This window comes from Sturnira hondurensis, unplaced genomic scaffold (genome assembly GCF_014824575.4).
Source record: "Sturnira hondurensis isolate 20B ecotype Veracruz unplaced genomic scaffold, ASM1482457v3 Scaffold0011253, whole genome shotgun sequence".
Classification (NCBI taxonomy): domain Eukaryota; kingdom Metazoa; phylum Chordata; class Mammalia; order Chiroptera; family Phyllostomidae; genus Sturnira; species Sturnira hondurensis.
Genome location: NW_028083884.1, coordinates 284,964 through 309,987, shown reverse-complemented (window position 1 = coordinate 309,987; position 25,024 = coordinate 284,964). Strand labels below are relative to the sequence as shown.

The 25,024-nt window shown below is 54.9% G+C and overlaps 1 protein-coding gene across 1 annotated transcript in view; it reads left to right on the top strand.

The window, feature by feature from the left end:
* Positions 1-25,024, top strand: part of BTBD16 (BTB domain containing 16) — a 36,950-nt gene that overhangs the window by 4,424 nt on the left and 7,502 nt on the right. Inside the window, exons 3-10 of the mRNA XM_037059578.1 lie at positions 252-331; positions 2,218-2,352; positions 4,744-4,773; positions 5,594-5,653; positions 7,198-7,312; positions 8,106-8,175; positions 10,350-10,480; positions 17,127-17,246. Of these exons, the coding sequence (XP_036915473.1) occupies positions 252-331; positions 2,218-2,352; positions 4,744-4,773; positions 5,594-5,653; positions 7,198-7,312; positions 8,106-8,175; positions 10,350-10,480; positions 17,127-17,246 (741 nt within the window). The remainder of the gene's footprint in view (positions 1-251; positions 332-2,217; positions 2,353-4,743; positions 4,774-5,593; positions 5,654-7,197; positions 7,313-8,105; positions 8,176-10,349; positions 10,481-17,126; positions 17,247-25,024) is intronic.

Sequence of the window (25,024 nt, the reverse complement as noted above, 5' to 3'; positions counted from 1 at the left end):
AGCTTCGGGTACCTCCCACTAAGGCCCTCCCACACACGAACCCGTGTGAAACCCAGGAACCCGAGTTTCGGTCAGACCAAGTTTGCAGCTGGTCTAACCAGCTGACAGGGGCAACCCGAGGAAAGTCCCCTGATACAGACAGATGATTGAATGGCCACTGCAGGGACACTCACCCTGTAGCCACCCAGGTGGCGGCTGGAGAAAAACATCAGTAGTAACACCAGCACCTTCTGTTTTTATTTTTCCTTGAGGTTATCCACTCCAAAAGTCCAGAACAAGTTCTCTGAGAATTTGAAGGACAAGGCCAAGGCCATCCCCAGCAGGGACACAGGTGAGTTCTCGTCACCACTGGACTCAGTCAGAGTGTCGCTGCCCTCGGGGCACTTTGTGGTCCCCATGGAAGAAAACGAGACTAGAGGTCACATCCCTGGTCTGTGAGTTTCGGTTCCTGCCCCCTGCACAGGCACTAACATGTCACAGGTAAACATTTGTCAAATGTGTGATGAATGAAGCCAAGCTGGGCAAACACATCTTCCCACGCTAAGACAGACCACCAGAAAGATGGACGTGCGGATGTGAATGACTAGGCTTTGAGTCGGAAGGCCAGACAGGCGTCCTGGCGAGCTCAGGGCTTCTGTTCTCTGTCCTTTTCCATTCTAGCCAGTCAGTGACTATGATGTCACACCCGCGCTTGTCCAAGAGGACTTTTCTGAGTTACCGTCAAGAACCAGAGTAGGTCTGTCCAGTGGGGAAAAGGCCTGTTGAGCCTCACGGGAAACCTGCACAGGTCAGCTCCTTCAAGGGCCTCTTTCGGATGAACCCCACCCCAGGGGGTGGCTGGCGAGGTCAGAGCCAGCCTCCCTCCCGGGAGGGGCTGAGTCTGTCCTGCTTGTGAACTCTGGTTGACCACAGCCTGAGAGGTCATGTCAGAGACCATGTCTGTGACAACTGCCACACACCTGCCATCCTGAAAGGGGAAGTGGACCTCTGGGGAAGGGACACGCTTTATCTGTAACTCTGCTCCGTCCTAAAGCACCCTAACAGGGCGGGGTTCTTTCTAACCTGGCAAAACAGGACCGTCACCTGCAGCGATCCAAGATTTGAGGCACAAACCCAGGTTCTAAACCCCAGCACCAAGCGCTATCATAGACATGGTAAATAACAAGTATAATACTAACAGAATATGAAACAGGTACCCAAGATCACGCGGTCAAAACCAGGGCAAGGCCAAGAAATAAGTTGGTGGGGCTCGTGGCTCTCTGGTCCTGTCTGGTGTTGAGATTTAGGGTTTTGGGGGTCCGTCTGAGCACCACCCCCTCCCCCCAGATCTGTGCTAACAGGTCTGTCCTGCTGAGCCCTCTTAAATATAGCTTCTTGTGCCTTACCTGGCCTGGCGTTCATGCACCCTCCACCTGCCCCCTCAAAGTCTCTTCTCCTGTACTTGTCTGTACTGCCCATGGGGGAGACTCCCCCTTACAGTCTGTGACCTGCCTTTCTGATGGTCCCCATTCCCTTGAGGAAAGTGAGGCCATGTGAGCTGTGTCCCCTGGTGACGGGCCTTTTACTGTACTGCATGCACTTGGCTGTTGCCTTTCAGGTGAGTCATAATTAGCCACCAATTGTTTGCTATCAGTAGTTTTCCACAGGACACTGGGTGCCAATTTTGCTCACCCAGGGACATGTGGCAATATCTGGGGACATTTTTGGTTGTCACCCCACTGACACCCGGTGGGTAGAGTCTGGAGGTGCTGCTAAGCATCCCTCAGTGCCCAGGACAGCCCCACTGCAGAGAGCTGTCTGGCCCCAAACATGAACAGAGCTGCAGCTAAGAAACTGTAATGGGGGGATGGCACGGTGAGGCCCCCAAAAGTGTCCCAGCCAGCATCCCTGCCCCATCAAGCCTCTTCCAGTTCCCCAAGTTGGAGGTCAGCCTGTGAACCTCTGAACCCCTGCAGCTACTGGTCAGCTGCCCTCTTGGGTGGTTATCACTTCCTGTGTCACCTCCTGAGCCTGCCTGTTGTAGCCCCTGGGAGGCAGTAAGCTCCCCGGGGCCCCGACTGTCGACTTTGTCACTTTGTGCCTGAAAGGTCTAGTGAAGCCACTGCCCACTCGTCTGCTCGGTGCTGCGGTTGGATGGAGGAGCACGTGGCGGGAGCGGATGCCCCTTCAGGCTGCTGTGTCGTGAACGGCTTGTTCAGTGTTGTGCTCTCTCCACAGTTGTGACTCTCGAATGCCTGGGCTTCAAATGGGAGCTCCATCCACCCCAGCTTTTCCAGTCCGAGACCTTGAGCAAGCTCTACCTCGCAGCCCTGAAAGGGAGCTCCGTGAGGGAGGCAGTGCAGCTCCCGCCAGGTACGCTCTGGCTGTGCCAGCAGGAGGCCTCCAGCGCCATCCGGTGTGAGAGATCCCTTGGTTGTCCGACTTCTTGCGGGCTGAGGTCACCCTTGCAGTTAGAGCCTGGCCCATGGTATGTCCTCATCACGGATTTAACCTCAGTCTCCTCATCTGCAAAGTGGGGGGTTCCTTCTACGTTGCAGTAAAGACTAGAAGGGGTTAGTACTGTGAAGTTCCAGGACAATGCCAGGTACGTGGTGAGTACTCAGTCACATCTGTTGTTATTCTCCAAAAAAACCCAATCCTGCCCTGCCAGCGAGGACAGGGTCTCCACCTTCTTCCCCGAGAAGAGTGCTCCGACGGGCTTTCTGGAAGGGAGGCATCGTTCCGACAGCTGGGGTTTGCTTGGTCCCAAGTATTATGGTCAGAGGTTCGCCCGTGTACAAGGATTTTACTTTTCCTTTGCTTTCCCTTCTCTTTTCTTAACTCTGCCTCATTCCAGAAAGTATTTAGGTCACTTCTGTCTTTCTTTCTCTCCTTGTTTGATCCTAATAATCCCCAGCCTCCGCTTCTGGCAGCCCTGCCGATGTCTCTGGGTAACGGAGGTGGCGTCACCGCAAGACGATGCGTAAGCAAAGCAGGTGCCGCAAAAAAAGTCAAGGCTGCTAGAGCCAGCCGGCACGCCAGCCAGGAAGGGATCACGTTTCCAGGACGTGACAGCAGAGCCCTGTTATTCTGCAGCCAGACAGGCTGCTGGAGCCCCCAGTCACGGGGGCCTCAAGCCTGGAGGGGGGGCCAAGCTGCCTGCTGGAACCCTCCAGGCCACAGACCTGTGACTCAGCCCTTCCCAGCTGACTGGGGGCTGCGCCAGTCCCCACATTTGCGCTCACTCAGGGGCCTCTTTGCCATTCTAAGCCTTTGTCCCAGAGTCTTCAGGACTGGACAGAACCCTTCCTTCCCCGTCCCCAGTGCCCAGGTCAGAGCTCCTGCTTAGCAGCCAGTGAAAAGGCCACAGAGACCCAGACAATGAGCACATTGAAAAGCAGACAATTTTGGAAGGAAGAAGGGAGTCACTAACAGTACGACCTTGAATGTGTTGGGGCAACCTCACTTAAAAGACAAGATTTGGCCCCACTAAGGCAGCCGCCCTAACCAGACCCCTGCTGGAGGCTGGACCTGACTGGGGACACTGGGGTGGCTGCACAGATGGAACCCAGTGCCAGAACTGTCGCCACTTTTCAGGGCTCCTCTCCCCCTGCAGCCCCCGTCGCCCTGCCAAGCACCAGCCATGGCACCAGGCCCAGGACTTGAGTCTCCATGGTTCTCAGTGGGTACCGTACTGAGATGAGAGTGAGAGCCTTTGTGTGCCTTTATTTTATTCGTATTATTTTTTAAATTCTCACCCAAGGATTTTAGAGAGGGGGAGGGAGGGAGAGAGAGGGAGAGAAATATGGCTTTGTTGCCTCTCACACATGCCGACTGGGAAATGAACCCCCAACCTTGGTGTGTGCCCTGACTGGGAATCGAACTGGTGACCTTTGGGTTTATAGGATGACTCTGCAAGTAGCTCAGCCAACCAGCCGGGCAGCCTTTGTGTGCCTTTGAAATCGGAATGTATCTCACAGTGATAGTTGCCTATGAATCTCTCGGTTTTTGCTCCTGGGTCCTGGAGACCTTGTGTGTTGCTGGCCTGGGGGGATTAGTGGCAGGGGACGTCTGGGACCCAGCCCAGCTGATATGCACCTTCCTCCTTCCAGGGCCCTGAGTGCTCAACTCACACCAGGCATTAGGCTAGGAACTTAACCACCCACAGAGACGACGAAGCATGATAAATAGCACCTGATACTAACCCCCTGAGGGCCTACTATGTGTCAGACACTCAGTGCATCCTCTCATTCACCGCCCCAGAGGCAGGTGACTAAGAGAACAGAGCCTGAGGGTGGGGGACTGCAGAAACCCAGAAGAGGAAAGTGCTCCAGAACCAGGAGCGAGGCCCAGCACTTAGTAGGTGCTCAGTGAGTAATTGCTGAATAAGAGCATGCCACGGGCAAACGTGGTGAGGGAAGGCGGGGTGGCCTTGCAGCCTGAGGAAAATGGCTCTCTGTGTCCTTTTTCTTTCTTCCACGGTCCTTGTAGTTGCAGAGTGTGGCAGGCATTTCCGCTTCTGGCTCGCATTGTTTCTCATCACCTGGAGCCTGGAGCTCACTGGGCCGGGGGCACTGGTGGTGGAAGCCATTCATCCCGTTTGTTCACTGGTGTTTGCCGAGCGCCAGCATGCAAGGCTGTGCCGGGTCTGAGGGATGGCGTGGTGGAGAAACCACATACTGTGCCTGCCTCACAGAGTCAGGCAGCAGGTGGTTCAAGAGCAGGCGGTGCTGACAGCAGGGGCTCGTCCAGAGGGAAAATCAGGCCCGTCTGGGGGAAGGCGCGTGGAGCGCTGCCTACCATAGGGGTCAGCAGGGGCAGGAGGGAGCCCCATGTCTGTCCTGGGGAACAAACCACCAGGGGGCAGGTTTGGGGGTCCAAGGAGCAGGAGGCTGGTGGGAGGGCTTGGTGAAGGGGCCTGGGCTCTGTGCAGATGGGGTAGTCTGCCCTGGGGACCTGAAGCACTGTGTATGGTCACTCGCATTTCAGAATGACTCCGAGTGGATGGGGGAGGCTGGCACTGAATTGCACTGTCCCCTCCCTTCCTCCTGGAAGGCATGGTGACGGGGGTTGTCTGTTTGGAGACCTGGGGGGCAGTTTCAAGAGCAGCCGGGCGGATGTCTCAGCTGCCCTTCAGTAGGTGGTCGCGGGGCTCCTGCTTCGAAGCAGATGTGAGCCAGGGGCTGGTGGTGCCCAGGACGCTGAGGCCCTGCCCTCCCCCTCAAACTGCTGGCAGCCTGAGGAGAGAAAGGGGAGCAAAGGGAAGGGGGGGGAAGGGCTAGGGATAAACATTCCAAGTGTGGTGTGAGCATTTATTCCCGCTTCTGACGACCGACCGCAGGGCCAGCTCCCTGAGGAAGCTGGAGCCCAGGAACTCTGCCCTAGTTTTGCAACTTCTCGTGACTCGACTATTTCCAAATAAGTCCTCATTTCAAACCTGCATCCACTAAGCAAACAAGCAAACAAAAGCAAACAAAATACAGTGAGCTACATGCCAGGGTGGAGTTCACACAAAGGGCAGGGGAGCCTGATATGGGGTCTCGACGGTCACGCCCATGCATCCTCCCCCCTTTTCCTTTATCAGTGCTGTCACCTAGGAAGAGCAAAAACACAGCCCTGGTAAAGAAGATGGTCATCTCCCTGAAGATCAACGACCCCCAGGTCACCAAAATCGGTAATGTGCCCCCGTCTTCATTTCCAGAGGATGCAGCCCTCCCAGACTTCTAAGGCAAACGAACAACAATACAACGCGGCAAACAAGTGCTGTGCCCGGTGCTCCCTTCTGATGAACAGCTGAGCAGGGCGGGGGGCGGGAGGAAGGCTGGGGCAACCTGGGGAAACGCAAGAAGGCCAGATGCTGCTAGAGAGACAGGCCTGTCCTTGGCACAGACGCACGAGGGACACAGAGGAGGCAGGCTCCTCAGCAGACTCAGGGGAAATGTACATGCCTTCAGGGCCACACAGCCCAGGGAAGCTCTCAGACCCACCCCTGACCCTCCAAGGCCTCTCCCCCGGGAAGCTCCCCTTGGCTCACCCCCCTTCCCATCCCACGCTGACCACCTAGAAACAGACTCCTGGTTAACTGACCTGTCACGTGCTGTCATGGACCAGGAGATGGTCCCTCAAACCCTGGTCGGGCCAGTTGTCCTCCGAGTACACTGGTCCGCACCTTGTCCCCTGCCACCAGTCACAGGAGCCCAGTGTCTAGACTACTGGGTTGGCCAAAAAGTCCATGCCGTTTTTTTCCTGTAAAATGAAAGACACATTTCCCATTTTCACCAAAACTTTCTTGATTTGGATACTTTGAGTGTGTCGCTGTCTCCTTCTATTGGCTTCTAGTGGGTAGAGGCCAGGGGCGCTGCTAAACATCTTCCAATGCATAAGACAGCCCCACAGCAGAGAATCATTTGGCCAAAATGTCAATAGTACCAAGAAACTTCGCAGACCACTTCTGACATGTTCAATCAGTCATAGAACCTTCTCCATACACTGCACAAATCTTATTTTGTTTCAGTTGCGTTTTTACTTTTCTTGAAATAATAAAGCATAAGATGCCAAACTGTTGTCTATCTTCTTCCATCTTCAGTATTAAAATGGCTGCACAAAAATTCGCCAATTTGGGTGTTTTTAAATGCACACTGGTATGACAGCTGTCACAATATAATCTAACAAAATTGTTTTGCATGAAGTAAAAGATACCTAAGTGCCACTACAGCCATCATATGGAAAAAAGCATAACAGACTTTTTGGCCAACCCAACACCAAATTAGCCGTGCCCTTCCCAGGAGGAGCTCGTATACTTTTCGAAGACCCCAGGCTCCGAGGAAGGTCTGCTGTGAGTTGTATGTCATCCCGGGTGCGGACACCAACCGCCCTGCACCTACGTGGCATCCCCCACATGTTTGGGCAGCCACCTGCAAGGCCGCGGCCCCCTGCCGAGGAGAGGGTCCCTGGGGCACAGACTCTGGGGGCTGGCTCACAGGAGCATCCTTTCCACAGGGGCTGTTTGCTTCCACTTCACCCTCAGTCCCTTTGGGGATGCTGGGAGCCCAGGCAGCGGCTATGCCCTGGTCAGCGCAGGTACATTGCCTCTCATGGCATCTCTGGCCACCCAGCAAGCGGACACCGGAGTACCCAGCAGGGAGAGTGCCCTCGAGTGAGATACTCAGGGTGCAGAGCCCCGTGCTGATGCCTCTCTCTCGGATGCTGCCTCCCCAGGCTTTGCCACCGCACTGAAGAACCTCTACCTGAGCCAGGTGGACATGAACTTGGATGACGTGCTGGGGGTGCTGGCCTCTGCTCGCGTTCTCCGGTTTGGTAGCCTGTTTCAAAGGTGAGGGGATGTGGGAGGCCCATGCAGGGCCAGCCCTGGGACAGACGGGAGGGGAGCCTGCTGACCCACTTCATGGAGCATTACTCTTCCGTGGGCCTGGACATCTGGGCTTTCTTTGCACTCAGACTCCTCTGAGTCCGCAAAGGAGCCAGGTAAGACACTATCAGCTCACAGCTGAGCCATGTCCCCAGGAACACGCTCATTTTAAGCAAGGATTCTTGACTCACAGGAATGAAACACAAGTGGAGGGATTTCCATGCCTGGGAGATAGTTTTCGGGTGTGCAGAGTGACGTCCCAGGAGCACCCAGGCCGTGCTTGTCAATTTTACTTGTGCTCCCCTTTGGCGGAAAAAGCCTCTCTCCATTTAGTCCTGCGCCCCAAAACTGGTCGTTTAAAGACAGGCCGACTTTTCCCATCACTGTTAGGCCTCATTTTTCCCACTCGTTTCCGAGAGGGCCTTGTTTTGTCGTGTAAATAGCATTAATTTTACAAATGTTACATGTGGTCATGGCAGATGTCCAGGAGAGAGAAAGGTCAAACAAAGATCAGAGTCAGAATCGCCCCTCCATCCAGCTGCCCGTCTGTGGTCCAGCCTTTCCCCTAGGCCTGAGGATCCTGCTGGCCTCCCTGGGGGTCCTCTGGCCTAATGTCCACATCCCTCCACCGAGGTTCCTTCCCCAGGAAGGGCTGTGCTGACATTGAATGAGGTTGAATGAGACCCTTGGGGAGACGGCGGGCGGCGGGTCCGGGAGCAGCCTGGGGGCCTGGGGAACAGCAGTTCTGTCTGTGCAGGTGCGTGGCCATGATGGTCGATGGACTCAGCCCAAGCAACATCACTAACTTCTACCTGGCCGGCTGCAAGGTGAGAAGAGCCCGGACAGGGCAGGTGGCTCCTAGGGCACAGCAAGGGCACCCAGACTCTGGGTCATGCACCAGGCCCCACTCTGGCATACCTACCTGAAGTTGCCAACTACGGGTGCCAACGTTTTCTTTCGCCAAGCGAACAATCTAGAAAAACCATTTTATTTAGAAAAGGACATTTGAACACCCCCAAAGTAGAAACACTTTGATCTTGGTATGGCAGGGGGCGGACAGGGTGCCGGGGGGGGGGGGGGGGGGGGGGGGGGGGGGGGGATTGGCTTNGAGGGGCGCGGGGAGGGAATGGCCTTTTCTCACCAAAACAGCAGCCTCCCAGGATATTCTCATTGGAGTCCAGCGAAGTTTGGGCCCAGTCGGCACTGGGAGTGAAGGGCGTGGCCTAACCCGGAAGCGGGGAGCCGAGGAGGAGAGCGCTGTGGCCAGGATGACACAGTGTCTCAGTGGGTGTGCCTCCAGTCCAAACCCCGGGCCCCCAGTGCCAGCCTCGCACCGCAAGGCCACTTCCACTAACACAGGCAAGTTCGGCCGGTTCACGCACCATCAGCCTGTGCAGCACCCTGCATCTGAGAAAGTCATGAACGCCCACTTTGTCAAAGACGGCTCATTGTCCTCCCCTTTGCTCCTTCCATAATTAGCCAGCCACTCAGTGGGGGGCGTCTCTGCATTTCGTCAGCATTACTGAGGTGCTCCTTGGTCTGGCAGGGGCAGGAGCCCCGAAGACACGCAAGACGTACTCAGCCCCTGCCCACAGCCCTGGTCCCCCAAGACCTTTGCCACGTTCTCGGGACGTTCCTTTTCGGGTATGCGCTCACCACCAGCCTTAGAACTCCACCTGGGGTGGACCCCGGGGGCCATTGGTCACTGACCAGTCCAGAGAATTCAGTGTGTGCAAGCCCTGTGGTCAGACCGCCGGGGTTTCCACCCAGCTCTGCATTTACTCAGGTGACCATAGCCAAGAGGCAGAATCTTGGAGCCTCCGTTTCTCCATCAGTAAAATAGGCATAATCATGAACCAACCTCAGTTTATCTATTTTGAAGAGAAGGTTTGAGCACGTCTGAGACCAGACACTCCCAAGAGCACACGGGCAGCCTCGTCACTGTCCAGCAGAGGGCGCAGAGAGTTCAGGGATTCCTTTATCTATTGGCTTTTCTTGCCTTCTCAGTACAAGGAAGAGCCGCTCATCGCGGCCTGTGAGAAGTGGCTGGAAATGAACTTGGTCCCCCAGATGGGGAGGCAAATCCACCTCCGGAAAATCCCAAAGAACCTGCTCCAGAAAGTGCTGATGTNTTTCTCACCAAAACAGCAGCCTCCCAGGATAGTCTCATTGGAGTCCAGCGAAGTTTGGGCCCAGTCGGCACTGGGAGTGAAGGGCGTGGCCTAACCCGGAAGCGGGGAGCCAAGGAGGAGAGCGCTGTGGCCAGGATGACACAGTGTCTCAGTGGGTGTGCCTCCAGTCCAAACCCCGGGCCCCCAGTGCCAGCCTCGCACGGCCACTTCCACTAACACAGGCAAGTTCGGCCGGTTCACGCACCATCAGCCTGTGCAGCACCCTGCATCTGAGAAAGTCGTGAACGCCCACTTTGTCAAAGACGGCTCATTGTCCTTCCCTTTGCTCCCTCCATAATTAGCCAGCCACTCAGTGGGGGGCGTCTCTGCATTTCGTCAGCATTACTGAGGTGCTCCTTGGTCTGGCAGGGGCCGGAGCCCCGAAGACATGCAAAACGTACTCAGCCCCTGCCCACAGCCCTGGTCCCCCAAGACCTTTGCCACGTTCTCAGGACGTTCCTTTTCGGGTATGCGCTCACCACCAGCCTTAGAACTCCACCTGGGGTGGACCCCGGGGGCCATTGGTCACTGACCAGTCCAGAGAATTCAGTGTGTGCAAGCCCTGTGGTCAGACCGCCGGGGTTTCCACCCAGCTCTGCATTTACTCAGGTGACCATAGCCAAGAGGCAGAATCTTGGAGCCTCCGTTTCTCCATCAGTAAAATAGGCATAATCATGAACCAACCTCAGTTTATCTATTTTGAAGAGAAGGTTTGAGCACGTCTGAGACCAGACACTCCCAAGAGCACACGGGCAGCCTCGTCACTGTCCAGCAGAGGGCGCAGAGAGTTCAGGGATTCCTTTATCTATTGGCTTTTCTTGCCTTCTCAGTACAAGGAAGAGCCGCTCATCGCGGCCTGTGAGAAGTGGCTGGAAATGAACTTGGTCCCCCAGATGGGGAGGCAAATCCACCTCCGGAAAATCCCAAAGAACCTGCTCCAGAAAGTGCTGATGTCTCCCAGGTCAGAGCTGGCTCCGGGGCGTGTGTGCGCATGTGTGTATATGTGCACATGTGTGTGTAATGAATGTCTACACGTGTGCCTGGCGGGTGGGGCTGGAGTTGGGAAGGGAGATGCTCCAGCAGGGGCAGCACCCACACGTCTGCCGGACATGCTCCATGGGCTGCACCTCCTGCACCCCAAACTTCTCACCCTCCTGGACAGCCAATAGGAGGGCTGAAATGTGGGGTACTGTGTGGGGGGAGGGGAGGGCATTCCTTTCATGCTGTTCACCAGGATAAGCCCCCTCTGGGTGCCCACTGTCTTGATACCCACCTGGTAATTCATCAAGCTAATTGCCTAAGGGATTTTTTTAATCCTGCCAACGTTAACATATATTAATTGTGGGAAATTTGGAAAACAGGGAAAAGCCGAAAAAGGAAAGTGAAAGCTCGCCCCCTAAATCAGTTTCTCTCCCCAGCCCTGACTCCTCCCCTGAGCAGCTCTGGGCCCGAGATCTGCCCGCATGGCCTCCCTGACAGTTTAGGCTAAAACCAACTCTTGGGGCCCCTGCCCCCAGCGCCCCCTTCTGGACACCACTTCCCCTCCCTCCCCATGAGTGGGGAGTCCTACTTCCAGACCCAGCCCGTCACTATGGGCCTCGCTAGCAGGTACCAACAGCCAGAGGCCAAGCCTCCAGGTGTCTCACCTGGACCCTGAAGGGACCTTTATCTTGGGGTCTTGCATCTGCTCCTGACCTCCTTCCAATCCTGTCTCCAGCCACGAGCCACTGGCCCTCCCCATCAGGTGCCCCCTCTGCATCTCACAGGCCATTCAGCAGCCCTGGGGGGGCCTTCCGGAGACCTGCTCCCCCCAGCTCCTCGAATGTGCCCCTCCCCCATGAAATGCCCAACCCCGCCACTGGCTCCTCATCCCCCAACTAATTCATGGAAACCTTCCCCAAGGCCTAGCCTCTTGGGTTATTTCCACGGCTTTACAACATAAATTGCACCCTGGTGGCAGTCAATTAAATTCCTAGAAGTGAAATTACTCAGTTAAAAGGAATTTGTTTTTATTGGTATTTCTAAAATGTTTTATTTGAAAATAATTTCAAACAAATAAAAGTTATAGGAATCGTACAAAGAACGCCTGTACGCCTGTAGCCCTGTTCTGCCCACATGCACACCCACGCATCTCCTCGTGAACCCTCTGAGGGCAAGTAGCACACACATGCCCCATGCTTCCTTGCCCCTAAACGCTCCTGTGTCCATTTTCTAGTAACGAGAATGTTGTAAAACGCCATCCCAAGGCAGTGAGCAACTTCAGGAAGCCGAACATTGGAGTAATGGCCTCCTGTCACCGGCCCGGTACTGTCCTTCCTGGCCCTTTCTGTTGCCCTGGTGCGGCTCAACTCTAGGTTCCCGTACCGTGTCCCCTTGTCCATGCCATGCTGGGACTATTTAAAAGATGTTTTGATACCTGCTGGCAAGTTACCAAGTTTATACTGCCTTTGGGTGGATTTCAAAAGTCAGAATTCAGTTCTGCTAGAGACTTCAGTGGTAGAGTGGAAAATCAGAGTTTGCTCGTACTCCTGTGGCAGAAAGCATGGTGATGTCTGACGCGAGACGTGGACTTGGTCCACGCTTGTTCGAATTCACCGAGGAGCTTGCAGTGTGTGGAGAGATGAGGTTGGGAGAACAGCGTTCTGGTGTTGAGGGAGACCTGAAGGTGTCAGGAACTGGGGTCCCAGGAGCAGCCCTGGGGTGCCGGGTAGGCTCCCTGGGGCCATTCCACCCTGCCCGCCCCACCTTGGCTTCCCCCCCAAGTGCACTCTCCTGCCCCCTAGGGGAGCAGAGGTTATGCAACTGGTGAAGAGAAGATAAACACAGCGTCCCTTCCACTTTTGGGAACACTGCCCCGCCCTTGGAAAGACTCAGCTGCCCCTCCCTGGTAGCATTTAACTAAGAAAGGGGGAAAAAAGGGCTGACCACAACCAGAACGCAAGCAATGGCACAGGCATTAGAAAACACACGCCGGGCAGGAAAAGAAATCAAGGACATTACGTGTCGGGTGTCTGGACTCACGAGTGTGGGGAGCATGACTGAAACCCGTGTGGAAACTGGGTCCTGTTCCTCCAGCCCTTCCCCGGAGCCATCGCACAGGCCATTGGGGTGCTCCGGGCACAGGGAGGGGGCAGCGCTGTGTGGATCGGGCACGTCACCGGCCAAGTGCCTGCCGTGGTCAGGCCAACAGCTCCCTGACTCACATCTTCCAAAGCAAACTCTCCGTCCCCCGTCGATGTCCAGGGGTCACCTGCTCTAAAGCTGGAGGGAGGAAGAGCAGGAAGAGGGGTCTTGGGCCACCACACCCAGTGCCCGGGGACAGTGGGAGAAATGGACCCCAGCTCAGGCTCCGCGGACAGCACATTATTTAGAACAAACTTTTGGGGAGTTCCCTTTTGTTCATCATTTGAGGGTGTCCCTTTCAGTCCCCACAGCTCAGTGCAGGAGGCAGAAGTGTTGTCCATAAGGACAAGGGGACCAGTCACAGGCCAGGCGGGGCTTCTGCCAGCTCCCAGGTCCCAGCTCCCTGGTCACCGAACAATCACCTCATTTGTTACGGGGGCTGGGACCGGGGCGGCCTGGGAAGTCAGGTGGCAGGGCTGGCTGGGCAGGGACGCCACCCTCCCCCAGGGCAGGGCTGGAGCGCCCTGCGGCCCACGTCTCAGCTGGAGTGGTGGCGTCTGGACCTCCAGGCACTGTTGGAATAGCACCCATCTCTCAGCTGACTCATCAGCTTCTGGGCCACTCTCCTTCTCCTTCCGAAGTCCCTTTGACCTCATCTTCCTTTGGGTTTTGCTTTCCGACTCATAAATAACCGGGGGTCACACACACACAGTTTCCCTGACCTCCTGGCCCTCTGGTTTCCAGTTAATGTTCATCCTAGGGGTCACCACTAGGTTACGCTGTTCTCACTCTAACATGACCAAAACAATTTCAAGGTCTGATTTTCTGGAAGCAGAGGTCCTTGTTGACCTAAGAGGATAGAGAACCGAGAGGCCTATCTGGTCTCTGCCCATGAAAGGCTGCCCTGTAACCGGGGAGACGACGTCCCTCTGGGGGTCCACCTCTCCCTGACCTCCTGTCTATGACGCGAGGAGTCTCGAGGGCTCGGGCATTCCCTAGGAGAAGCCACCCCCGTCCCCCAGGGATGCCTGTCCCACAGCTGGTCCACTAACGTCTGGAGCCCCCCATGGCCTCCCTCCCCAGGGTAACAGTTCCTGAGGCTGCTGCTTCTATGCTTAGTCACAATACCTCCCAGTTACCGAGCCCTCGTGGTGTGCAGGGCCCTTGAGTGCTTATCAGGGTTAGTGCCCACAGCAGCCCAGAGAGGGGGCTGTGTTCCACAGGTTTTGCCCGTGCAAATGGCGAAGATAGGAAAGGAAGGACTGGCCCAAGGCCCCGTGGCCAGCCCACTGGCGAGCTGCACTCCGGCCTCCCTTTCGCCTGACTGATGGTCAAGATCAATGAGGAGATTGACCTTCGTATTTTTTTATTGGAAAGAGAAATTTACAAAGGTAGGAGAGTAATACAAAACCCAAAGGGACCCACCTCCCAAAGGAACAAAGGGTAACATGTTGTTACAAGTTAGAAAGTGGAGCACTACCAATAAAGCTGGAGTCGAAGACCTGACCTCCCAGCCCCGCTCCGCTCCCGGCCTCCCTCCCTCCCTAAGGAAAATTATACCTCGGTGGTGGACTCCTATGAACTCAATCTATGAGATGACAGCCTCACGGCCCATACATGCGTGCGTAAATACTGTGTCGTATTGTTTCACAAAGGTTTAAACTTCGAATAAACGCTCTCATCGTGACTGTAAAACACTCTGCAACTCACTTCCTTCACTAACATCACGTGATGTGTTCTCTCCACGGCGATACTTACAGAGCTAATTAGCCTTTTTAATTAATCGTGGCACAGGGTTCCACTGAATGAACAGACAGGAATTTTTTCTCTCCCTTCCTAACAGCCTTTTGTTTTATTTTCTTTGGCTCCGTTGTTTTTCCCTGCAACAATCCATGCTGCCGTGAGCATCCTTGTTCATAGTTTTTTGTTCTTGTCTTTCTCTGAGGTCTATATTCAAAAGGAGGCCTTTGTTATTTATATTCGGTTTTCTCAGAAAAAAAAAAAGGACAAACAGTGTCTTGTTAAAAGCATTTTTTTCTTGTCAAGAACAAGAAAAGAACAGCCCACTCCAGTCCCAACCCCACAGCTCAGAGTGGGCACCAGCGAAGGCACCAGGCGCAGCCGGGGTGGGGGAGGGAATGTGGGGCTCTTGGAGAGTTCTGTCTTGATCAGGGCTAACAAAACTCTGCTCAACAGTCCTCAGTGTGGTGATTTCCTGAAGAACTGGTCCTTTAGGGTCCTGATACTCAGCCTAAGGGCAGAGGGGGCCTTTATTTCAACAATTACCCCCTCCCCCACAAAAATAAAAATTCCTGGAGCTCCCCTCACCCCACCCCCCATGTTGCTGCTGGCCCCTTTGGTAAGGTCTCAAAGAACCTCCTGGGCCTGGGGATTTTGAGCGTGGGTTCTGTCCCAGAGTCACGTTGCTCGCCACCCAGGGGTGGCAGAGTCCTGGCAGAGTTCTCTGTGGGGACATCGCACCAAGTGGCTCTATGACATCTCCCCCTGCCTCACCATTATTGCCCAGACAGTGACAAATTTGTCCTGTCTGGCCAGGGGCAAAGTCCAGGCATCTGTAGGTGGCTTAGGAACAAATAAGAGAGAGGAGATGGTTCTAGTGTGTCCAGAAATAGCATGAGAGGTGGGCGGGTGACATTTCCACTGCCCTTTAGAGACGCGCTCTCGCTGGGGCTCCACCCACCCTGACAGTAAGTGGTGGGTGAAGAGGCTGTGAGATATTTGGAAGCCAGGGGGCCAGCTCCATGGCCAGAGATGGAAAATGCCAGTGGGTTGGGAACCCCTGCAGAGGCTCCCTGGGTAGTCCAGCCCGGAGGCTGTTCGAGCAGCTGTTCGGGAATCGTCCTCACGTTACGGAGCTGACATGTGGAGACAGCAGCGGCTCTCCACTGCTTGTCTCTGGATGGGGCTGCAGGCCGCTGCAGGCCACACGTGGGCCCTGCAGCCAGGACCCAGCTCTGCTCCCTGTGACTCAGAGCTGCTGTTGGCCTAGCGCATTACCACCAGGCCCTGTGCTAAGCAATCAGTATGTGTGTGGACGGCGTGGTAATGGTCCCCAAAGATGTCCCCATCCCAACCCCTGGCACCTGTGAATATGTTAGGTTGCATAGCAAAGGGGAATTAAGCTTGCAGGTGAAACTAAGGTTACTACCTTGATGACATCACTAGGCGGGGTGATACTGGATTATCACTTGGTCCAATGGAATCCCAAACGTCCTCCAGTGCGGAAGAGGGAGGCAGCAGAGTCTGAACTGGAGAGGGGTTGGAGGGTCCTCTGCTGCTGGCTTGAAGATGGAGGAAGAGGCCACAAGCCAAGGAGTGTGGTGGCCTCTCGAAGCAGAAGAGACCAGGGAGCAATCCTCAGCATTAGCCTCTAATGGCACCAAGCTCTGTATGATCCACTGTCCTTCTGACCTCCAGCCTGTAAGATAACAAACGCGAGGCATCATTAAGCCGCAAGGTTTATGGCAGCTCCTCTCAGCGACAAGGGGATTCATACAATGTGTCGCCCCCTGTAGCCTTTACCTCTATCCTCCGGGCAGCTGCATCACCGTTGTTTCGCAGATACAAGAGGTGGGGCTGCAGGGCCACTGGACAGCCTGTGGGAGCGCGCACAGGCAGCTTGGGGCCGAACTGAGCCACGCCCGGGTCTGACCCTGGAATCGGGGGACCTCGAACAAGTCACTCCTGTTTCAGTCCTCAGTCAGGGCTAAGACTAGAATGTGACAAGAGAGGCATTCACCTCGAGTGCAGAATCTAGGGGCAGGCACCAATCTGTCATCCAGATTGTTTTTGTGCAATATTTAAAAACAAAAATGTGAAAAACCATGATGAACACACTATGGCAATTTTAAGTAAGTGTTCGATCTCAATTTCCACATCTGTAAAAGTAAGGCCTACACCAACTTTGTGGGATTGTTGTGTGGATTTAAACAAAAGCAGAGCCCTGGCTGGTGTGGCTCAGTGGATTGAGGGCCGGCCTGCAAACCAAAGGGTCGCAGGTTCGATTTCTAATCAGGGCACATGCCTGGGTTACAGGACAGGTCCCCAGTAGGGGGCAAACTTACATGCATGCTTCTCTCCCTCTCTTTCTCCCTCCTTTCCCCTCTCTCCAAAAATAAATATATAAAATTGTTTTAAAAATTTAAAATAAAAGCATGACTCACCATAAATAAATAAGTAAATAAAGAAACCGATAAAACGTGGGGGACACTGGCTCCTGACATGATACATGATGGCTGTTGTTTTGGGGCAACTCAGTAGGCAGAAGGCAGTGCAGGCTCTAGCACTAGGCTAGAGGTTCAAACCCCAGCTCGCCACGCACCGGCCCCGCGACCCTAAGCAGGGCACTGCGTGTTGCTTCTGCGTGAGGCCACCCGCAGACTCGGGGGTGGTGTCTCACACACAGTGTGGGGTCTTTTTGTTTTTGTTTTGCTCTTCCTACGATGTCCTTTTATTTTGACCAGGTTGTTTACGCTTAGTGAGCTTCATCTTCTGAAAACGCTGCTCCTGTGGGTCTACCTGCACCTGAACCACAGAACTCGGGCCATTCCAGAGTATGAGGCCATGCTGACGTTTTTTCACAGGTAATGCCACTTAGTGCTGGTGGGTGACGTGTCCGTCCACTTTTTTTCGCTCACAATATCATGGAGAAAGCATCAATGATGTTGTTTTTCTTGGCATCATTCAGGGGGCATAGAATGCAGTTTTCTCTCTGGGGCCTCAGATTATGGGGTACCTTTGGCCCACCACAGTCCTTGAAAAAGTGAGTGATCTTTAGGTGTTGGGATATTGAGACAATCCTGTGCTTCTGGGAACATGTTCTGCGTCTGGTAAAAGACACACTGCAAAAGGTAGTCCCCCCACCTTTCCGGAGAAATACCTGTCAGGTATTCAGGACAATGACCACCCCACACTGACCTTGAAAACTTCCTATTTCAAACGTACCTGCATCCGACCGAATCATTCTCAGTGATATCTCACTAGAGAGCATCCAAATTCTGAACTTTCTGGACAAGTGAAAAAGTATTTGAACATGCACAGGTTTCATAAAATTAATCCAGTTTCTTATACTCTGTAAAGGTATCAATTCTCAAAGGCATATGCCTCAACATTGGACTGAAAAATAACAATTGCCATATAATGAGCACTGGGATGCTTACTAAATGCAGTAATTCTGACAAGCATCTACTTGGAATCTCATTTAATCTGCATGAGACCCAGGGGCTGGTTTCATTATTCCCATTTTCTGGTAGAGATGAACTCTCTTTTCAGAGGTCGTACGCCTGACAAGGGGTGGGGCCTGACTTGTACCCAGACCCATGGAATCCCACGGGACTTTGCTGCCCCTTCCCAGAATGGCAGCAGGTGTTCCTCCCTGGTGCGAGCCTCGCTGTTCAGCCCCAGCTCCCTGGGCAGAGTGTTCGGAAAGATCCTGAGGCCGCCTCTGGGCTCAGTGTCAGCTAATTACTCCTCATGTTGCTCTGCCCTGCTTTTCTTCCCCTCCTTGTGTCCCCCTTGGCCTGTGAGTGGTGCCTGGTGTGGCAGCCTGAGGCCAGGGAGCAGGATGAGATGAGTATGAAAGCGAAAGTTCACGGGATCCATCTGGTATCTGTTTCGCCTCTGCTAAAACTGCATGAAACACGCTCATGTCACCTGAGCTGCCCTTGGACTGCAGTGACCCTGTGGCCAAAGACAGTCCCCGGTGGCCCTCGGCAGATCTGTCCCAGACAGGAAGTAGTTGGTGGCGTCACCCTCAGGGTCGGGTCTAGGATCCTGCTCCCCAAAGCCACAGCTTCGGGGCCTCCCAGCAGGAGGAGGCCTGGTCAGGGACGTCAGGTGGCTCCGTTTCTCTTGCTCCCGTGGGCTCAGCGGATAAACATGCCTTCCGCAGACGTGCCAGCCTATCGCCCTGTTTGAGACAGGTTCCGTTCGCACTGTTCTGCAGCACGGAAGCTTTCTCTGGAACATCTGTACATCGCACTAACGAGAGAGCTCGTTTTCTCTGTCTCGTTGTTTGGAGAAAGCAGTGTTCAGAGCCAAAACGATAAGTGCTTTGCTTAGTTTCTATGTAATTTGCTTCGAACCCCAATGTTTTCATCCCCCCTCCCCCTTACACTTTTAATAGCTCAAGAGACACTTTTTCCTATGAGTCACGCACACCAGGAAAGTCGCTGTTTGGCTCCGGATTTGGTCTCCTACTGGAAACGTCTGAGAACCAGGAGATAGGAAATGAGCTAGAATGGGGGTGATTCATTGGGGCTCTGTGTTTAGTGGGAGAGAAACAAGTGGGAATGAGGGAGCCAAGGCCGATGGGCACCCACCCCCCAGGGAAAGCAGGGCGTCCTCACGTGTCCCGCCCGGGCTGTGGTCTCAAGGCCTCCTCTCCCACACGGGTGTGTCTCACCACCACGGCTTCCCCGTTCCCCTGGATCTACGTTAATTCCATTTTGCCCCAAACCCCATCGCTCTGCACAGCATTTCCCCAAGCCCCCGGTCCTGCACATCTTTCCTGGCTGGAAGTCACTCACAAACTTCCACACCACCTCACCGCCCCCACCTAAGCGGTTTGGACGATGTCTTCTACCAGGGCCCACATTCAATGACCGAAGCGCAGAAGTGAACCCTGATGGCCTATGAACCTTCCCGCCTCCCTTGCTCCCTCTTCCCTCCCTCCAGCAAGCTCTGTGTGCCCCCAGAACAAAAAAATGGGGCCGCCTGGGCCTCAGACGCTCCCCCCCTGTGGTGGTCCATGCCCACTCCCAACTGTGAGCGCCACGTGGCCCATTTCTAGTACCACGGGTGGTCCTCCTCCTGCCGTGGATCACTCGTCTACCCAGAACGGTGGGACCTGTGAGGAACACCCCAGTCAGTGGCCTCCACCGCCCAAACCATGTCCCTGAGTCCCCAGGCTCCTGAGCCTCTGGAACAGCATTGCTGCCTCTGCCTACCCTGCCCAGGGCTCTGCCCCCTGCCCTCAGCCTCCCTGACCATGAACCTGGTAAACCCCTGGTGTGTGTGTTTGTCCTGCCCACCCAGGTGCACCATGAGCAGCTTCAAGGAAGCTTCCCAGCACTGGGCTGGGCATCTAATAGCAAGTTAATTGAGGCTCCATCAAATGTTTTCATGCAGCTTAGTCCCCCTCGGAGAAGCCAGTCTTACCCTGCTCACCCGAAATTCAGAGAACACCGTGTCTGGAGTGCCACAAAGTGACAGGGATCACGGACAGACGTACATCGTTGATGACGGGCAGTCCAGTGTGCCACACTAGGGTGGGTTCTAAGGCTTTCTCCACGGGAGAAGTGGTGTCTCGGCAGGTTGTTGACACCTGCCCGGACATGGGAGCAGGCCGTGGTGGCACCCATGCTCCATGTTTGCCATCCCTTCCTGAGGCTCCCCGGGGCTGGCCGGCAGCAGTGCAGGGCCCTGGAGCCACTGGCCCAGCGAGGCTGGTGGCCCGAGGGCTCAGCTGCAAGAAGTCACCAGCTCCAGCCTGTGGGAAGTTACAGTCAGCCGGGGCCAGAATTGGGTCACCAGGGGAGGCGATCGACACAGTTTAATGAAGCCAAAGGGGTCACCTAATCTGTGACCACTAAGAGGGACATGCCAGGAGAATCTCCGAGTGGGGCAGAGGAGCGGGTCTCCTGGGGGACGGTACACAGGCTTGGGAAGGAGCAGCGAGGAAGTTGACTAGTTGGCCCAGGTGTTACAGTTGCATCCACTGGCGAAATCATTGCAATGGCAGAATGATTCATAAGCTAAATCCCGGGTCACAGAGCAGCAGCCAGAGTGGGCATTTTGAGGCCTTACCAACAGGAGAGCTTCCCAGCGGATCTGGATTTTCATGGTGTGGAGGCTGGGGACAAGCTGCGCGAATATTAGCTAACAGGGCCCGGTGACCCACAGGACGGAGGCTGCTGCTGCTGTGGGTCCCACCTGGGCTAGCCCCACACCTGCAAAGGGTAGAGAGCAGCAATTGAGGAAAATGACTCGGGTGCCCCTTCTCTGTCGTCTCAGCAATGTCCAGAAGGCAGGCTATAGGAGTGAATGGATTTGCGTGGTCTCCTTCTCCAGCTGCACCCGCGAGCAAATCCAAGCCTTTCCTACTCTCCCATTTTCTTTACTGATTTTTCCAGTCTTTCATGTATTCCACAAACATTTGTTGCTCATGGACTGCGTGCTGGGGACACAGGTGGAAAGTTGAAGCGGTAGTTTTTCTACCGGTCTAGGTGTTCGGGAACAGCTTCGAGCTTATTTTTATTGCTGCCCGAGTGCATCAGAATAGGAAAGAAACAGATTCACACACACACACACACACACACACACGCACACACCACACCCCCCACCGCTCTGCACCCACAGCCTATTTTCCTGGCAATGGTTATTTTAGAAAAACAAAAACACTGTCCAGAATAAAATTTAACATTTCCTTGTAGGGAAAACAAACAAAAAATATATGCAAAGCTGTTGCCTCCCTCCGCGGAGGCCTAGTCATCACTGCTCTCCGCTTAGCAGCCCGAGAAGTTCAGGAAAGCTGTAAAAATCACCCATTGGAGAAAAGCCAGAGAGGCGGGCAAATCGTTCACTTTTTAAAAGTACATTTTTTATTAGATGATTTTATTTTTATTTTATTTTTTTAAAGATTTTATTTATTTTCAGAGAGGGGGAGGGAGGGAGAAAGGAGAGACACATCGATTAGTTGCCTCTCACACGTCCCTGGCTGGGGACCTGGCCGGGGACCTGGCCGTGGACCTGGCCCTCAACACAGGCATGTGCCCTGACTGGGAATTGAACTGGTGACCTTTCAGTTCACAGGCCGGCACTCAGTGCACTGAGCCATGGCAGCCAGGGTAAGAGTATGTTTTTAATCAAAGTATAAAGCAGACGCAGAAAAGTATGCAAGCGACAGTTACTGCGTCCCACCAAGTGCACTCTTCTCCCTAAACAGCACCCAGACCACCAAACAGGACTGGCCAGCTGCCTAACTAGCGGCCTCAGCGCAGTCACCACCTCTCCGCACTTCCCTTCACTTCGAGATCGCAGGGGTGAGGACAAGTCGTTAAGAGACCGACTGTTCTTATCCTCAGTGGACATATTAGTCCTTTACTGGGTCCCTCTCAGACTCCGCAGAGGTGGGCTCCAGCCACGACTCGCAACCTCACTGAAAGGAGGCCAGCTTCCGTGCGATCCCAACTGCTTGATGCCCCTGACCTCTGCTGCTGAGCTGCCCCATCCTGTGTCCTGTCCACATCTGATCCAGCCCTCACAGAGCTGGCCAAGCACTCCTCCAGGAAGCCTCCCAGGGTCTCAGCTGCACACCGAATGGTCTCCTCCCCAGAGCCCCTCTTTGCAGAGAGAACATGAGCTGGCTGCGTGGGCACACACCAGCTGGGCAAACCCAGCCCCACCTGCCCCCGTGCACCGTGAGAGGTGCCACCCTGGCGCGAGGCCTGCTGCTGTCTCGAGGGACACGCTCCATGATGTAGTGTGCCAGGGATGGGCAGAGGTCATGTGTCTCTTGTGATTAATGAGCAGCATTCGCTGAGTCACCCGTGAGTCACGGCTGCAAGGACCATCACACTGTTCTCTCATCGAATCGCTCCACCACCCCCCCTCACCAAGCCCTGGCCACCACCATCCTCTCCATCCCTACAAATTTGACTACTCTAGGTACCTCAGGTAAGTGGAATTGTACCGTACCTATTTTTGGGTGTCTGGCCTACTCCACTTAGCGTAATGTCCTCAAGGTTCGCCCAGGTTGTAGCGTGTATCCGAATTCGGAAATGCATACAGAAGTCACTGACTTGTGGTGGTTTGACTTGGGATTTCCCACTTTGCGGTAGGGTACCTGTGGTGCGCGTTCAGTAGAAACCATACTTTGAATTTGAACACTGATTGTTTCTCCGGCCAATGACATGGGGTGCGGTGCTCTCTCGTGACTCTTTTGCCCGGCCGTGGGCCCATGTACGTGTATGCTCTGAGCATGTTCAGGGTAGGCTGGGCTGAGCTCAGGTGTTCCGTAGGTTAAAGCATTTTAAATGCATTTTTGACTAATGGTATTTTCCACTTATAATGAGTTTATTGGGATGTAAGTCAAGGGGTAGCTGTACGATATTTTAACACTAACAGTTGAAGGGCTGGGGTCCCAGGGGCTCTGAGTCTGGGACTGAGCAGAACCGGTAAAGGGTCCAACAGAGGACAGGACGCAGGTGGGAGAAGGGGGTGGCTAAGAGCTGCTCTAAGCCAGGGAGACCTGCCCTGGGCACTGCCTTTCAGGAGGTCTGTCCTTTCAAGAGGGTTTTGTCCCCAGGGCCTTGAGAGCAGGACCCAGAGCCAGCCTGCGTGTGCCTGTGGTACCAAGGCCTTGCACATTGTCCTCCCTAAAGAAGTCACACCCCTTGGGTTTGTCAATGAACGGGCAGGAGGCAGAGACCATGGCCTGACATTTGCCCCAGAAATGTCTGTGCCCAACCCCAAGGTCTCCGCGCAGACAGCACTCAGCACCAGGGATCCATGCCAGACAGCCCCACGGACAGCCACGTGGAGAGGTCACCAACGTAGCAGCCAGCCACCTCCCACTTCATGTGACATCAGAGGAACACAGTGACTCGTCACTGACGAAGCAGCTGCCTCTACACCCAGACGGCTGGGAGGGGCCAGTTCAGGGGCAAACAGACCGGGCCGGACTCGGGAGACCTGGGTAGAGTCCAGGCCCTGTGACCATTGACACCACTGGGCTCCCTGGGCAGGGTGACACTGGTCAGCTCACAGGACTGGTTGCTCTGAGATCTGAGAAAGCCAGCAGCCGAGGCCACCGTTGTCTCCTCTTGAGATGGCCAGTTAGAGGGTGACGCTGATAGTGGACGCCACCAAGAACAGTTCCATGCAGCTTGGGTCTAGGCATTTCCCTGGGATCAGAGGACAGTGGCAGTAACCCTGGCACTGGGGTCACCGAGCAGCAGTGGCTGTGCCAAGCCCCTTACAAGCCCTGTCACCTTAGGCTTCCCAACGCCTTCTGGGAGGCACCTGTGACTAAAGCCCCCACTTGACAGAGAAGGGGACTGAAGCTCAGGGAGGCTCGGTCCCACGACTGATGCCCAGCTGGCTCAGGACTGTGACCTGGTCTAACTCCAGGGCCCAAGCTCAGGGACCTGGTTGGGTGATGAATGAGCTGACCTGTGACCTCACCAGATCAGCCACCATCAATGCCACTTCCCTGGGACCCAAAGGAGTCATAAAGGCCAATCACCTTTCTCAACACGGCTCTTCCCGAGCCCTTTGGGAGAGGGTTTCTATCCGGAGCAGTCCTGGCTGATGCTCTGTGGGGCCCGAGTGCCTCACACAGGAGCGTGGGGATCTCGGCTCCCTCCCAGGCTTCCAGCAGCCTCCCCCCAAAGCTGCAGAGTTGGGGGCTTCTGAGCAGGAGGGGAGACGTTGTCCCTGACTCTCCTTTTCTTCCTGGGATGAAACTGCGTTTGACCTGCAGCTCCAGCAAGCTCTTCCTTCTCGGGTCAGTGCCAGGCCATGGGGGCTATTGCCAAGGGCACGGGCTCACTCTCCGGAGCACTTGGCTAGGCTGGGGACTGTGCCAGCTCAGCCCCTTCTTCCCTCCTGGGCACCTCTGCCCACCCTGGATGCCACTTAGCTTGTTCCTCCATTAATGGGGACAGAGGACCTGGGAAGGAGGTATACCCAGGTCGGGGACAGGAGGCAGACGAGGGTAACTTATCCAGCTAAGAAATCTGTCTTCTCAAGGAACGGACCCCACTAGCCCAGCTCCACCTGCCCTGGGGGATGGGGTGCTGGTTCTAGGATCAATAGCTCCGCATTCCCAGAGGTATCGGCCTCCCTTTACTTATGACTGATCCGTCCACCCCTAGAGACAGGCGCCCAGGGGATTCTGATCAATAAGCATTGCCCCGAATCAATGCATTCATCTGCACATGCCTCTCCCCTACACAGCTCCTCGGGACCCCTAACCCTCTTTCCTTGGGGCCACTGGCATGGAGAGGAGCTGGAGAGGCCCAGGAATTCCAAGACAATGTGAAAACGGACGGTCCCCGGGGCAGGTTGGCGGCGGAGGCAGGACCCGGGGCCAGCGATGCATTCAGTCTGGCCGGGACGGGGTGTGGTTTGGACATCGCTCTTGATTCGTGGAAAAATAACCCAAAAGTGCCTTGGCTGGTCTCCTGCAGGGCCTGCCTTGAAGGATGTGTGTTTCTGAAGGGACTTGGAAAACATAACCCCCTGTCCCCGTATGTGAAAAGTGACCATTTGATGAAGCAAGTTGTTTCACAACCAGAGCAGAGCGGTGGGCGTGTGTCCATGTGTCCGGGTCTCCGCGAGGGCAGTCTGGTCCGCTCAG